The sequence below is a fragment of the Entelurus aequoreus genome, linkage group LG01 (genome assembly GCF_033978785.1).
Source record: "Entelurus aequoreus isolate RoL-2023_Sb linkage group LG01, RoL_Eaeq_v1.1, whole genome shotgun sequence".
Lineage (NCBI taxonomy): Eukaryota > Metazoa > Chordata > Actinopteri > Syngnathiformes > Syngnathidae > Entelurus > Entelurus aequoreus.
The window spans coordinates 46,494,016-46,511,377 of NC_084731.1; the positions used below are offsets into that span (position 1 = coordinate 46,494,016).

The 17,362-nt window shown below is 38.5% G+C and overlaps 1 protein-coding gene across 1 annotated transcript in view; it reads left to right on the forward strand.

Annotated features, from left to right (window-relative positions):
* The window catches only part of LOC133653420 (twinfilin-2-like), a 34,747-nt gene that overhangs the window by 15,861 nt on the left and 1,524 nt on the right, over window positions 1–17,362 (forward strand). Inside the window, exon 11 of the mRNA XM_062052655.1 lies at window positions 6,732–6,853. Within this exon, the coding sequence (XP_061908639.1) occupies window positions 6,732–6,853 (122 nt within the window). The remainder of the gene's footprint in view (window positions 1–6,731; window positions 6,854–17,362) is intronic.

Below are 17,362 nucleotides of genomic sequence, written 5' to 3' on the forward strand. Positions count from 1 at the left end.
CTGAAACCCACTACTACCGACCACGCAGTCTGATAGTTTATATATCAATGATGAAATCTTAACATTGCAACACATGCCAATACGGCTAGGTTAACTTATAAAGTGCAATTTTAAATTTCCCGCTAAACTTCCGGTTGAAAAAGCCTTTGGAGGATGACGTATGTGCGTGACGTAGCCAGGGGAACAGAGGTATGCCTTCCCCATTGAATACAATACAAAAAAGCTCTGTTTTCATTTCATAATTCCACAGTATTCTGGACATCTGTGTTGCAATTTGTTTAATGAACAATGGAGATTACAAAGAAGAAAGTTGTAGGTGGGATCGGTGTATTAGCGGGTGGCTGTAGCAACACAACAAGAAGGACTTACTTGGATAGCAGACGCGCCAGCCGATGCTAGCCGCCAACCACATATGTGTTGGGGTGAAGTCCTTCGTCGCGCCGTCGATCGCTGGAATGCAGGTGAGCACGGGTGTTGATGAGCAGATGAGGGCTGACTGGCGTAGGTGGAGCGCTAATGTTTTTATCATAGCTCTGTGAGGTCCGGTTGCTAAATTGCTAAGTTAGCCTTAGCGTCGTTAGCAACAGCATTGTTAAGCTTTGCCAGGCTGAGAATTATTAACCGTGTAGTTACATGTACATGGTTTAATAGTATTGTTGATCTTCTGTCTATCCTTCCAGTCAGGGATTTATTTATTTTGTTTCTATCTGCATTTGAGACAGATGCTATCACGTTAGCTCATGCTAAAGAGCTTCGTCGATGTATTGTCGTGGAGATAAAAGTCACTGTGAATGTCCATTTCGCGTTCTTGACTCTCATTTTCAAGAGGATATAGTATCCGAGGTGGTTTAAAATACAAATCCGTGATCCACAATAGAAAAAGGAGAGAGTGTGGAATCCAATGAGCCAGCTTGTACCTAAGTTACGGTCAGAGCGAAAAAAGATATGTATTTCACTGCATTCTAGTCCGTCACTCTAACGTTCCTCATCCACAAATCTTTCATCCTCGCTCAAATTAATGGGGTAATCGTCGCTTTCTCGGTCCGAATAGCTCTAGCTGCGTTGAAAACAATCGGAAAATATGAGGAAGTGAACAACTGACAACGTCACGCTACTTCCGGTAGGGGCAAGGTTTTTTTTATCAGAGACCAAAAGTTGCGAACTTTATCGACGTTGTTCTATACTAAATCCTTTCAGTAAAAATATGGCAATATCGCAAAATGATCAAGTATGACACATAGAATGGATCTGCTATCCCCGTTTAAATAAAAAAAATTCATTTCAGTAGGCCTTTAAGGTACCATTGCAAAAACGCCAGTCAAAGATCCTCTATATGACAGGAGGCCTCTGCTGTTTTAAAGAATCTACCACAAAGATTCTTGTCAAAGATTCTCTATGTGACAGATGCATACTGCTGTTTTAAAGCAACTACTGCTAAAGATCGTCCAAATGACAGGAGGGCTCTGCTGTTTTTAGGACTCAAAAACACAAGTCAAAGAGCGTCCACTGCAGTGATTTTCAAACTGTGGTACGCGGGCTCCATCAAGTGGTACGCCAAAGAATCACTTGATTAAAGTACAGTTTTATATTTTCCTATATTCAAAACAGTGTTACTGTTCAAACTGTGTTTATATGTTAAAGTGGCCAAAAATATTACATAGAATAGTTAAAGGAGCCATATGTAAGAATCTGGCCAGAAATGGTCCTGCAATCGCAGTCAAAATTCTGTAGTCCCCTCCCCCTCTCCCTAACTGAGGTTGCCAGATACGCAGCCCAATCCAGCTCGATTGACTGGGCTACTCCAAGGAACTTCAAACTTCCACTGCCTCTCACTAGGGGTTGAGGTGCTGGGACCATAATAGCTGAATATACAAGCGTTTTGTCAATAACAAATCTCTAACCAACACATTTTACACAGAAATTAGGCTATTTTCAGGAAGAAGTATGTCATGCCTGTGTACAATATCACAACAAATGACAATCATATGGTTATTGTCAGTTATATTACAAAAACAAAGACTAAAACTAACTACAACCAACGCTAGCAATGATTATACTGGTGAAAATAAGCAGAGCATGCCTAGCAGCCTAATGTACGCCCAAAACTAAAGAGGAGACATTTTACCAAAGTATGACTATAGTCGACTGTTTTGAACGTTTCAGATTGCCATATAACTTGGTACATGTAGTCCACAATATGCAAACACGAATGGGGAATTCTTTTATCATGTGATTTGGCTGTCTCCATACGTTTCACATTGCCACGATGACAGCCGTGCTAATGTTGGAACCCATTTCCTCAGCGTATCAGCATATTGACAATGACAGGCACTGACACTACTCATATCCACATAGGTTTTATTTGTCGAAAATATATATTTGCCCTGTCAGTTCGAATACACATCGACATAAAGGCTAACGTGCATATATTTCCCCCGTTAGCCTATATGTCGATGTGTCATTGACCGGCCTAGCATGCTAAGCATTCGTTGCATGAACATACTCGTTTTGTTAGACAAGACTGTATTGGACAATATAGTTTACATACCAAATGTCCATTTCCATTTATTACAAGTAATTAGAAAATGTAAATGCCTGACTTACTTATCAAGGAGGAAATTAGCAAGTTTGGCGTCAGATGAAAAAATATTTTCTGCCTGCAATCGTCTCCATCTTTCAAAGGCATTCACGATACAAATCCTTGTTTTGTTCTTGGCTTTGTCATGAATAAGTTGAGAATCGTAATGAGGCCTTTTAGATGTACTAAGGTCTGACATGTTTAGTAACTTTACCAGTGGCAGTAGCCAGACGAAGATGGCGGTGCGTAACTGACAACCTGGATGTGACACACTCACAGACTTTTTAATTGGTCAAACGGTGAAGGGCGGGACATCGAAATGAAAACAACAAGATTTCGGGGCTGTAAATCAAATTTTGAAATGAGCATATCCCGGCTGAACTACCGTTATCAGTTATAAAGGTATTCGAAAAGAACATGATTTATTAATGCCTTTTGACGTATCAGGGCCATTTATTGATGATTTGACATGAAATTATTACATATGGCTAGGGATGATGTTTGATAAGAAATTATCGAGTTCGAGCCCATTATCGAATCCTCTTATCGAACCGATTCCTTATCGATTCTCTTATCGAATCCAGAGAGGTTGTTGTATATGGAAAAAAACACAATATTTGGTTTAACAAAAGCTCACTTTTATTTTATAAGAAAAATAAATAAATAAATACTGACCTAAAAAATAAAATAAATAAATATTGACTGTTGTTACCCAAAGTATATTAAGTGGGATTTTTCACAAAAACAAATATATACAGTAACACAAAAACAACCTGTCTCTGTGATCCCTATAAGTGTATAAATAATAATATAGTGTTAAATAAAATCAGTCCCTTGGGCACAAAACTGAAAATAATACAGCTCTCCAAAAAGTGCACTTCTGCTGTTATTGGAACATACTAACTACACACACTATGACACTAAGAACGCCACAGTCATCAATCAACAATTCTTCTTCCAAAAAATTAGCATGTCTGCTTTTTCAGGATCAAGTCTGACCCGCCTTCGCTAATCGTGTCGCCAACGGTGGAAAAAACACGTTCACTTGGCGTGGAACTAGCTTGGACACACAGATAGGTTTGACGACATCCTCCTCCAGTCTGTATCCAAACCTTCTGGGGTCCATCAGTGTGGCCTCCTCCAGGAATGACTGCACGTCCTTGTCCTGGAGGGAAAATGAGGGACAGACACAGCATAGAATTAGGGGGGAAATTAGCTGAATGTGAAGACTAGGATGTCTGTTATTAAGTCTTTAGCATTAGTATGTGGAATTAAATGATGGACTGGATTAAGTAATGAAGTTAAACATTGTACTGATATCATCCACTTTAAGAGGGTGTTCAAATTAATAGTGCTTACAAAGTACAAAGAACAATTATGAGAAATACTTTCAACCTTATTGAAAATAAGATATTCTTCATCTCGGTATATTAATAATGACTGAATTAATTAATTACATATTACACAACTGTTGTATATACTAATTCACAGATGTTATTTTATTATAAAAAGGTCAGTAAATGATGTATATATTTGTAAACGCTCTGAAGTGGGAAAGGGGTTGGATTAAATAAGCTTTACTTCTTCCTACTCCTTTTCGGACATGATGTAAAGTGAAATGATATGAAACTGTGATGTGTTATGCTGTAAGTGTGTTCATGCTCGAAATAAACTAAAGAAAGAAAGAAAGCACTAGTTTATTAGACAGACCTGCAAACTCTGGAGTGGTGTAGGCTACAAGATACCGTTAACGTTATCAGACACATACAAAAAGGCTAACGTTAATGTTACCGTTAGCCACTGACTATGCTTAGGAAACGTTAGTCTAGCTAACATTACTGCAGTCCTGGTTGACATAAGAGGTAACCTTATGTCAAATATGGAAATTAACCGGCAACAGTTAACATTAGTTACCCACCGCCACTATGACTGGAGCTGGGGCTGCAGGTTTGAAGCAGAGGAAGAGGGGCGCGCTTCGTCATCTCTGTCGCTGCTTCTCCACGTGTCGAAGACACGACAAGGTTCTCAAACGTTCAGGTTATGTGCAGCCTGAAAATGTTTCAACATGCTTGTTTTACTTACCCCCTTACATGAGAGCCAAGCCTGGCAATAATTGCATATTGCCGTTTCCTCGTCGTATTTTTTTGTAAAATAAAGCCATGCCTTGAGGCGTTTTTTCCGGTCCATTATTTTTGCTGCTTGTGTGACATCACAGGAAATGACATAGCTCAGTCTAATAACTGAGCTACGTCATTTTCTGTGATGTCCCACAAGGGCATTTCCTGTGGGACGGGATTCGTTCCCAGGGATTCGAATAAAGAACCAACTCTTTTCCTTTACTATAGTGGCCTCGATAACGGGAACCGATCTCAAAAAGGGATTCGAGTCCATGGAATCGGTTCTTTTCTTATCGAACAACCGGGAGAACCGGTTTCGAACAATAAAGCTGATTCTGATTCTTCTGATTCTGATCATCCCTACATATGGCTCCTATAAATAAAACATCTGCCTTATTTTTAATGATTACTTAGGCCTAGTACACTACTCTCTTTTAATATCAGTCATTACGGTGGTATTTGGAGAGACAAGTGTTTTCTGAGGTGGTGCTTGGTGACAAAAGTTAGAGAACCACTGATATGCTGCATATGACAGGAGTGCACGCCTGTTTTTGAGAATCGGATGCAAACGTTCTCGCCAAAGATCCTCTGTGAGAGTAGGGCTCTGCTGTTTTTAGGAATCTGTTACAAAAACGCAAGTCAAAGAGCATCTATTGTATACGACAAGAGTACACTCCTGTTTTTGAGAATCTGATGCAAAAATTCTCGCCAAAAATCCTCTATACAAAAGGAGGCCTTTGCTGTTTTTAAGAATCTGATGCAAAATTGCTCGTCAAAGATCCTCTATACGACAGAAATGCTTTTTTATAGGAACTACTGTACTGCACAAATGCTTGTCAAGTATTTTGCTCTATAACAAGAATTCTCTGCTGTTTTTAAGAATCTACCTCAGAAAGGCTTGTCAAAGATCTTCTATATGACAGGTGCGCGTTCACTAGTGCAAAAAATGTCCTCCAATAAGCACACAAGGTTGGTCTTTTCTTGTATTTTAGGGCAGTCGTTTACAAAAGGTAAACATGGTAGGCTATAGGCTACTAGGCGCTAGCAGCTACACAATAGAACACAAGTTACTGTAGACATACTGTACTGTAATAAGTGCCCTTACGTGAACGATATTGCAGTCTAAAACAGCACATTTGTCAATATAAACAAGTATGAAATAATTATAGTTGCATATTACTTGGGCTTATAAAGTCTCCAAGATAGAAGCGCTTTGGAAAATATCCAGTAAGAAATGTGTCCGCATCATTCAACTTACTGCATCAGAATCAGAAATACTTTAATAATCCCAGAGTGGAAATTAAGTTAAAGTATCAATGATTGTCACACACACACTATGTGTGGTGAAATTTGTCCTCTGCATTTGACCCATCCCCTTGTTCACCTCCTGGGGGGTGAGGGGAGCAGTGAGCAGCAGCGGTGACCGCGCCCGGGAATCATTTTTGGTGATTTAACCCCCAATTCCAACCCTTGATGCTGAGTGCCAAGCAGGGAGGTAATGGGTCCCATTTTTATAGTCTTTGGTATGACTCGGCCGGGGTTTGAACTCACGACCTACCTATCTAAGGGCGGACACTCTAACCACTAGGCCACTGAGGGGAAATCATGAGCTTGAATTAAGGAATTATTGTGGCCACGAGGTGTTGAAAAAAAAAAAATAATTACCACTCCACTTCAACTTAAAGACAGCATACATCCATTCCAGTCTGTTAATAATACATATATTAGTGTTTTTCATCCCTACTATTGTTTTCTGTTTTACTAATTTCACTTGATCAAATCTTTTCTAACATTCCCCACAGCAAAATAACAAGAGTATTTATAATTTGTGATATCGTATCGGAGGAATATGTTCACTGGCCGATACTTAAGGCTCCGATATCGGTATCATACTGGAAGTGAAAAGGTCGTATTGCGACACTCTTAGGTTATATATTTTTCCAACATCGGATCGAGTAAGTCAGACTGATCAGAGTATTGGATGAGACTATCCCCAACATTTGAGTGTTCTTTCCCACAAAGATCCTCTCTTGCAGTGTTCATCTATTCCATGCCTGGCTACACGTGCAGCATAAAGGAGCGCATGCTGTACTCCAGCTGTAAGAACAGACTTCTGGAGGAGGTGGAGAGAGATTATCAGCTTGAAGTCACCAAGAAGGTACAGATCGCACATTGACACGTGGACATATATGGCCACAGACGAACACAATGTATCCCATCATGCAACAGTACAATTATTGTGTACAATGAAGCAGCACACCTCGTGGTGTTTTATCATTGATGCTGACTTAATTTAATTTTAGCCATGTTGAACTAGCAAGTCAAAGATCCTCTATTTGACAGGAGCAGTGGCTGTTAAGTTAAAAATATCTATTTCTCAGCTGTGGTCCAAAAGGGCCACAGGGATACTTGGTTGTAATACACTTTTCCCCACCACTTGTGGCAGTAATGACAATTTCAAACAGACAGAAGAAAATAAAGTCATAGAGAAAAATTATGACTAAAGTGGTGAAAACCGTATTTTCATTCAAACTTTAACGTTATTGACAGTTTAGTTAACAAACATATGTTTTAATATTACATATTATAAATTGTAATTATTGTATTTATTTATTTTGTTACATAGATGATTTTTGAGGTATATTCCTAAAAAGAGCATAGCACTTCAATATTTGACAAGTATTTGTGCAGTACAGTAGTTCCTTTAAAAAAGCTCAGAAATTATTGCATAGAGGATATTTGACTTGCGTTATTGTAGCAGATTCTTAAAAACAGCAGATGCCTCTTGCTTTGAGGAATCTTTCTCAAAAATACTTCTCAAAGATCCTCTATGTGATAGGTGTACTCTGTTGTTTTCAAATAACTACTGTAAAATTGCTTGCTAAGGATCCATAATATGACAGGAGAGATTTACTGTTTTTAGGAATCTTCTGCAAAAACAGAAATCAAAAGTAATCTAATGTAAATAAAAAAAAATTAAAAAGTTTTCTGTTGTTTTTTAAGTTCTACTGCAAAAATGCTCGCAAAGATCCTCTATATAACAGGAGGCTTCTGCTGTTTTTACGAATCTGACGCAAACTTAGCTCGTCAAAGATCCTCTACACAACAAAAGGCTGTGTGTCTTTAGGAATCTACCTTAAAAACGCGTTCTAAAGCTCTTTATATCAAAGAAGTCTGCTGCAATTTTTATTAATTACTATTAAAAACACTAGTTTTTAAGAATCTGACACAAAATTGCTCAATAAACATCCTCCATACAACAAATTTGCTGTGCTTTTTTCATGGAACGACTGTACTGCACAAGTGCTAGTCAAAAATTCACTCTATAACAGTCATGCTCTGCTGTTTTTAGGAATGTACCTCAAAAATGCTTGTAAAAGATCCTCTATTTGACAGGTGCAATCTGCTATGTTCAAGGAACAACTAAATATGACAGTAGGGCTCTGCTGTTTTTAGGAATCTGCCGCAAAAGCGCAAGTCAAAGATCATCTACTGTATATGACAGGATGCCAATGCTGTTTCCAATAATCTGATGCAGAAATGACTTGTCAAAGAGCCTCTGTATTACAGAAAAGATGTGCTTTTTAAAGAAAATCCTCTGTTGCACAAATGCTCATCAAAGATTCTCTCAATAAGTGCTCTGCTGTTTTTGAGAATCTGATGCAAATATTCATTGACTGGGCTAGCATGCTAAGCATTCGTTGCACAAACTTAATAGCTTTGTTAGACAAGGTCATAGACTGTATTGGACAATATAGTTTACATATGAAATGGCAATTTCCATTTATTACAAGTAATAAGAAAACGTAAATGCCTTACTTACCTATCAAGGAGGAAATTAGCAAGTTTGGCATCAGATGAAAACATCTTCTCCACCTTCAATTGTCTCCATCTTTCAAAGGCATCCCCGATACAAATCCCTGTTTTGTTCCTGGCTTTTTCATGTAATATTTACTAAGGTCTGACATGTTTAGTAACTTTACTAGTGGCAGTAGCTCGACGAATGTGGCGGTGCGTAACTGGCAACCTGGATGTGACACATTCACAGACTCTCTAATTGGTCAAACGGTGGAGGGCGGGACATCGAAATGAAAACAATAACAAGATTTCGGGGCTGTAAATCTAATTTTGAAATGAGCCTATCCCGGCTGAACTACTGTTATCAGTTATAGACGTATTCGAAAAGAACATGATTTATTAATGCCTTTTGACATATCAGGGCCATTTAATGATGACTTGACATGAAATTATTACATATGGCTCTTTTAAATAAAACCTCTGCCTTGTTTCTAATGAATACTTAGGCCTAGTACACTACTGTATTTTAATGTCAGTCATTAAAGTTAAAGTACCAAAGATTGTCACACACACACTCTACATGTGGTGAAATTTGTTCTCTGCATTTGACCCATCCCCTTGTTCACTCCCTGGGAGGAGAGGGGAGCAGTGAGCAGCAGCGGTGGCCGCGCCCGGGAATCATTTTGGTGATTTAAGCCCCTTTTGGTGATTTAATTCCTTGATGCTGAGTACCAAGCAGGGAGGTAATGGGTCCCATTTTTTCATAGTCTTTGGTATGACTCAGCCGAGGTTTGAACTCACGACCTACCAATCTCAGGGCGGACACTCTAACCACAAGGCCACTGAGCAGGTGGTATTTGGAGAGACAAGTGTTTTCTGAGTTGGTGCTTGGTGCAAAAAGTTAGAGAACCACTGATATGCTGAATATGCCAGGAGTGCACGCCTGTTTTTGAGAATCGGACGCAAACGTTCTCGCCAAAGATCCTCTGTGAGAGTAGGGCTCTGCTGTTTTTAGGAATCTGTTACAAAAACGCAAGTCAAAGAGCATCTATTGTATACGACAAGAGTACACTCCTGTTTTTGAGAATCCGATGCAAAAATTCTGGCCGAAGATCCTCTATACAACAGAAATGCTTTATAATAGGAACTACTGTACTGCACAAATGCTTGTCAAAGATTTCGCTCAATAACAGGAATTCTCTGCTGTTTTTAAGAATCTACCTCAGAAAGGCTTGTCAAAGATCTTCTATGTGACAGGTGCGCGTTTACTAGTGCAAAAAAAGGTCCTCCAATAAGCACACAAGGTTGCTTACACAATATTCTCGCCAAAGGTCCTCTGTATGACAAGAGGCCTCTGCTTTTTTTTGACAATCTGATGCAAAAATGCTCACCAAAAGTCAATCAATCAATCAATCAATGTTTACTTATATAGCCCTAAATCACGAGTGTCTCAAAGGGCTGCACAAGCCACAACGACATCCTCGGCTCAGATCCCACATCAGGGTAAGAAAAAACTCAACCCAATGGGATAACAATGAGAAACCTTGGAGGGGACCGCAGATGTGGGGGACCCCCCCCCCCCCCCCCCCCTTGAGCGACCGGTGCAATCGACGTCGAGTGGATCTAGCATAATATTGTGAGAGTCCAGTCCATAGTGGATCTACTTAATATTGTGAAAGTCCAGTCCATAGTGGATCTAACATAATAGTGAGAGTCCAGTCCATAGTGGGTCCAGCAGGAGACCATCCCGAGTGGAGACAGGTCAACAGCGCAGACACGTCCCCAACCGATGCACAGAAGAGCGGTCCACCCTGGGTCCCGACCCTGGACAGCCAGCGCTTCATCCGTGGCCACCGGACCTGTGTCCGTGGAGGGAGCAGAGCAGAAAAGAAACGGCAGATCAACTGGTCTAAAAGGGAGGTCTATTTAAAGGCTAGAGTATACAAATGAGTTTTAAGATGGGACTTAAATGCTTCTACTGAGGTAGCATCTCTAACTGTTACCGGGAGGGCATTCCATAGTATTGGAGCCCGAATAGAAAACGCTCTATAGCCCGCAGACTTTTTTTGGGCTCTGGGAATCACTAATAAGCCGGAGTTCTTTGAACGCAGATTTATTGCCGGGACATATGGTACAATATAATCAGCAAGATAGGCTGGAGCTAGACCGTGTAGTATTTTATACGTACACTACCGTTCAAAAGTTTGGGGTCACATTGAAATGTCCTTATTTTTGAAGGAAAAGCACTGTACTTTTCAATGAAGATAACTTTAAACAAGTCTTAACTTTAAAGAAATACACTCTATACATTGCTAATGTGATAAATGACTATTCTAGCTGCAAATGTCTGGTTTTTGGTGCAATATCTACATAGGTGTATAGAGGCCCATTTCCAGCAACTATCACTCCAGTGTTCTAATGGTACAATGTGTTTGCTCATTGGCTCAGAAGGCTAATTGATGATTAGAAAACCCTTGTGCAATCATGTTCACACATCTGAAAACAGTTTAGCTCCTTACAGAAGCTACAAAACTGACCTTCCTTTGAGTGGATTGAGTTTCTGGAGCATCACATTTGTGGGGTCAATTAAACGCTCAAAATGGCCAGAAAAAGAGAACTTTCATCTGAAACTCGACAGTCTATTCTTGTTCTTAGAAATGAAGGCTATTCCAAAAAATTGTTTGGGTGACCCCAAACTTTTGAACGGTAGTGTAAGTAGTAAAACCTTAAAGTCACATCTTAAGTGCACAGGAAGCCAGTGCAGGTGAGCCAGTATAGGCGTAATATGATCAAACTTTCTTGTTCTTGTCAAAAGTCTAGCAGCCGCATTTTGTACCAACTGTAATCTTTTAAAGGCCTACTGAAATGAATTTTTTTTATTTAAACGGGGATAGCAGATCTATTCTATGTGTCATACTTGATCATTTCGCGATATTGCCATATTTTTGCTGAAAGGATTTAGTATAAAACAACGACGATAAAGATCGCAACTTTTGGTATCTGATAAAAAAAAAAGGCTTGCCCCTACCGGAAGTAGCGTGACGTAGTCAATTGAACATATCCGCAAAGTTCCCTATTGTTTACAATGATGGCCGCCAGAAGTGAGAGAGATTCGGACCGAGAAAGCGACGATTTCCCCATTAATTTGAGCGAGGATGAAAGATTTGTGGATGAGGAAAATGCAAGTGAAGGACCAGTGGGGAGTGGAAGCGATTCAGATAGGGAAGATGCTGTGAGAGCCGGGGGTGACCTGATATTCAGCTGGGAATGACTGCAACAGTAAATAAACACAAGACATATATATACTCTATTAGCCACAACACAACCAGGCTTATATTTTATATGCCACAAATTAATCCCGCATAAAAACACCTAGGTGTTTGTTATGCTAGCTCCTATCTCCTAGCTACTAGCTCGAGCTAGTTATAGCTCGAGCGGGTTATATGGACGGGATCCCGTATATATAACCCGCCAATACAATTCAAACACCTGCACAACACACACACTCACTCAGCCCAAAAGACCGTTCACCTAACATAAGGTTCATAAAGCTTATATATTTAACCAAAGTTACGTACATGACACGCACGTACGGGCAAGTAATCAAATGTTTGGAAGCGCGCGGGTGGGACCTGATATTCAGCTGGGAATGACTACAACAGTAAATAAACACAAGACATATATATACTCTATTAGCCACAACACAACCAGGGTTATATTTAATATGCCACAAATTAATCCCGCATAACAAACACCTAGGTGTTTGTTATGCTAGCTCCTAGCTCCTAGCTACTAGTTCGAGCTAGTTATAGCTCATTTCATTTCATTTCATTTCATTTTTATTTATCTCCTTCATTGATGTGCATCTTTGATAGACAATTATAACACAATTATTCAGTTACACCGTTACACACCAATGCCTGAGAAGGAGCAGGATGAAGAAAAATCTTATATTTTCCTGCCCCCTTCACATAATACATAGTCATAATGATATGTGAACCAACAATTACATCCAAATATAACGAAAACAAAACAAAACCAAACAAAAAAAACAAGTGCAAAACTTCATAAGGAAAAAACCGAACAAAAAAACAAAATAAGTAATATACACCTCACGGGATGATACAAAACAAATACAAAACCAGGCAAAAAACAAGTAAATTAATAAATATAAAGCAAAATGTAAACACTTATAATAATAATAATAATGATAATAATAATGAATTGCATTTGTTACACACTTTACATTTGTTAAAATCTCAAAGTGCTACAAAGTATTAAAAATAAAAATAGAAAGTAAGAATATATAATAAAAAATTAAAATAGAAATGAATCATGACACACACTAGATAAAACAGAAACATAGATAAAGTAGAAATAAGAGCCTGAAAGCACTGGATAAAAAAACAGATAAGCAAGCAGTGCATTTAAAAACAAGAAGGCAGAGAAATTAGATAAAAGCTGTGCTAAAAAAGGTGAGTTTTTAGTCCCTTCTTAAAATGGTCGACCGACTGTGGTGCTCTAAGATGGTCGGGGAGAGCGATCCAAAGTTCGGGAGCGGTCGAGCAGAAAGCCCGGCGGCCCATAGATTGTAACTTTGTCCTGATGGGTTTAAGGAGGTTAGTGTTTGAGGAGCGGAGGCTGCGGGTAGGGGGTTGAGGGGAAACTAGGTCCTTGAGGTAGGAGGGGGCGTTGCCGTAGATGCATTGGTGAGTGAGCAGGTTGATCTTAAATTGGGTCAGCTTATGGCTGTCCATACGATTTTATTGTTCTGTCTTTATATATTTTTTTCAATTGGAATATATTTTTTACAATCTTTTATCTCATTATAAAGAGAATTCCATAGTTTAACCCCCACCACTGATATACACATTTGTTTTAAAGTTGTCCTTGAATACTGATGTTGGAAATGACCTTTTCTTCTATGCTCTTCATTCTCAGAAGTGATGACAAACATTTTTTGTAAATTTGCTGGTAATGTTTTGCTTTTAGCCTTAAACATGACACATAATGTCTGTAACTTTACTAGCTCCTGTAATTTCAATAAACCAGAATTAATAAATAATATGTTAGTGTGTTCTAAGTAATCTACTTTATGAATAATCCTTATAGCTCTTTTCTGTAGTTGATACAATGCCTTTATGTTATTCTTATATGTGTTCCCCCACACTTCCACACAGTAGCTGATATATGGCAATATAAGTGCACAATACAATATGCGCATTGCCCTATAATCTAACACATATTTTACCTTATTTAATATAAAAATACTCTTAGACATCTTTTTCCGTAGATGTGCAATATGAGATTTCCATGTCAGACCGTCATCCAGTATCACTCCTAAAAATCTAAGTTCAGAAACCCTTTCAATATCAATTCCATTTACCGGTATTGACAATTTGATCGTTTCCTCCCTTTTCCTCTTACAAAAAATCATGAACTTTGTTTTTTCTACATTTAATGATAATTTATTGGCATCAAACCATCTCTTAAGTTTAGTCATTTCCTGTTCAATAATTTTTGATAATACTTTTAAGTCGTGTCCCGAACTATAAAAGTTGGTGTCGTCCGCAAATAATACAAATTTCAATAACTTTGATACCTCACATATATCATTAATATATAAAATAAACAATTTTGGTCCCAAAACCGAACCTTGTGGAATTCCACATTCAATCCTCATTTGTTCAGATGTATTACCCATAAAATCCACAAACTCTTGTCTATTATCTCAATAACTTCTTAGCCAGTCTAAAACTACTCCTCTCACACCAAATGAATACAACTTGGACAATAATATAGAATGATCTATAGTATCAAATGCTTTTTTAAGATCGATAAATACCCCTATAGTGTATTTCTTATTATCAGTTGCTGTTGCTATATCCTCAATTATATTCATTACAGCTGAAGCAGTGGATCTATTGGTCCGGAATCCATAATGGCTCTCACTCAATAGCATGTTCTTTTCAATAAAACTATCTAATTTTTTTACAAATATTTTTTCAATTATTTTAGAAAATTGTGACAGTAGTGACACTGGTCTGTAATTAGTGAATCTATGTTTATCTCCCGTTTTAAAGAGTGGAATTACCTTTGCTACCTTCATTTTATTTGGAAAGGTCCCTGTTTGAAAAGAAAGATTAAAAATATAACAAAGAGGTTTGATGATACAGTCAATAGTCTTTTTTACAATTATCATGTCTATACCATCACTGTCTGTTGATGTCTTATTTTTCAGTTTTGTTACCACAGATACAATTTCATTTTCACTAACATCTCCTAGAAGCATGGACTGTAGCACTTTGCTTCCCCCTCTCCATCCACTCTGTATATCTTTATGTTCTCCAATACTCTCTGCCAATTTGGGTCCAACATTCACAAAAAAAGAATTGAATCCGTTTGCCACTTCATTCATATTTGTTATCATCTTATTATCCTCATTGATAAAATGGGTTGGTGGGTTTGTAGGCCCAGATGTTTTTCCTATTACCTTGTTCAGAATATTCCAAGTTCCTTTGATAATGTTTTTATTTTTTTCTAGTAAATTATTATAATATTCTCTTTTTGCTTGTCTCATTATTGTTATCAATTTGTTTTTGTAAACCTTATATTTCGTTTCAGCATCCTTTGTTCTTACTTTTATGAAATCTCTATAAAGTTTGTTTTTCTTTTTACAAGCATTCTGTAGTCCCTTTATAATGCAAGGCTTTTTATTGTAGCTGTCTCTTTGTTTCCATACATTCGGACAATGCTTTTCATACAATGATAAATATATATTAAGAAAAGCCTCATATGCAGCATTTGCTTCTCCCCCATACACCTCATTCCAGTCTGTTTCAAATAAGTCCTTCCTAAACCTATTTATTGCCTCTTCTGTTCTTTTCCTTACATATCTATGAGTTTTTTCCTCCCTCTTTTTATCAATTGGACAGTCATAAGTAAGAAACACAGGTAAGTGGTCACTTATATCATTAATTACTAGTCCACTTTTTATATTATTTTTTATGTCATTTATAAAGATGTGATCAATTAACGTTGCACAATTTGTCGTTATTCTACTGGGTTTGGTGATCAATGGATAAAGCCCTCTACTATATACCACATCCAAGAAGTCTCTTGTTGATTTATTTCTGGGTTATATGGACGGGATCCCGTATATATAACCCGCCAATACAATTCAAACACCTGCACAACACACACACTCACTCAGCCCAAAGAACCGTTCACCTAACCCAAGGTTCATAAAGCTTATATATTTAACCAAAATTACGTACATGAAACACACGTACGGGCAAGTAATCAAATGTTTGGAAGCGCGCCGGTGGGACCTGATATTCAGCTGGGAATGACTACAACAGTAAATAAACACAAGACATATATATACTCTATTAGCTAGAACACAACCAGGCTTATATTTAATATGCCACAAATTAATCCCTAGTAGCTCCTAGCTACTTGCTAGAGCTAGTTATAGCTCGAGCGGGTTATATGGACGGGATCCCGTACATATAACCCGCCAATACAATTCAAACACCTGCACAACACACACACTCACTCAGCCCAAAGGACCGTTCACCTAACCCAAGGTTCATAAAGCTTATATATTTAACCAAAGTTACGTACGTGACACGCACGTACGGGCAAGCGATCAAATGTTTGGAAGCGCGCGGGTGGGACCTGATATTCAGCTGGGAATGACTACAACAGTAAATAAACACAAGACATATATATACTCTATTAGCCACAACACAACCAGGCTTATATTTAATATGCCACAAATTAATCCCGCAAAACAAACACCTAGGTGTTTGTTATGCTAGCTCCTACCTCCTAGCTACTAGCTCGAGCTAGTTATAGCAAGCGATCAAATGTTTGGAAGCGCAGCTACGTACTCACGGTATCGCGTCTGTGTATCCAAATCAAAGTCCTCCTGGTTAGAGTCTCTGTTGTCCGAGTTCTTCGATCTTGACTGCATCTTTCGGGAATGTAAACAAACACCGGCTGTGTTGTGTTGCTGACTTCCCTCGCAAAATATCCGCTTCGCACCGAAAACTTTCTCCTTTGCTTGCTCAGCTTTTCTCCATAATGCAATGAACAAATTGCAACAGATTCACCATCACAGATGTCCAGAATACTGTGGAATAATGAGATGAAAACAGAGCTATTTCGTATTGGCTTCAATGGGGAAGCCATACCTCTGTTAAACTGGCTACGTCACGCGCATACGTCATCATACCGAGACGTTTTCAAGCGGAAGTGTGGCGGGAAATTTAAAATTGCACTTTATAAGTTAACCCGGCCGTATTGGCATGCGTTGCAATGTTAAGATTTCATCATTGATATATAAACTATCAGACTGCGTGGTCGGTAGTAGTGGGTTTCAGTAGGCCTTTAATGCTAGACATAGGGAGACCCGAAAATAATACGTTACAGTAATCGAGACGAGACGTAACGAACGCATGAATAATGATCTCAGCGTCGCTTGTGGACAAAATGCAACAAATTTTAGCGATATTACGAAGATGAAAGAAGGCCGTTTTAGTAACACTCTTAATGTGTGACTCAAACAAGAGAGTTGGGTCGAAGATAATACCCAGATTCTTTACCGAGTCGCCTTGTGTAATTGTTTGGTTGTCAAATGTTAAGGTGGTATTATTAAATAGGTGTCGGTGTCTAGCAGGACCGATAATCAGCATTTCCGTTTTCTTGGTGTTGAGTTGCAAAAAGTTAGCGGACATCCATTGTTTAATTTCATTAAGACACGCCTCCAGCTGACTACAATCCGGCGTGTTGGTCAGCTCTAGGAGCATGTAGAGTTGGGTGTCATCAGCATAACAGTGAAAGCTAACACCGTATTTGCGTATGA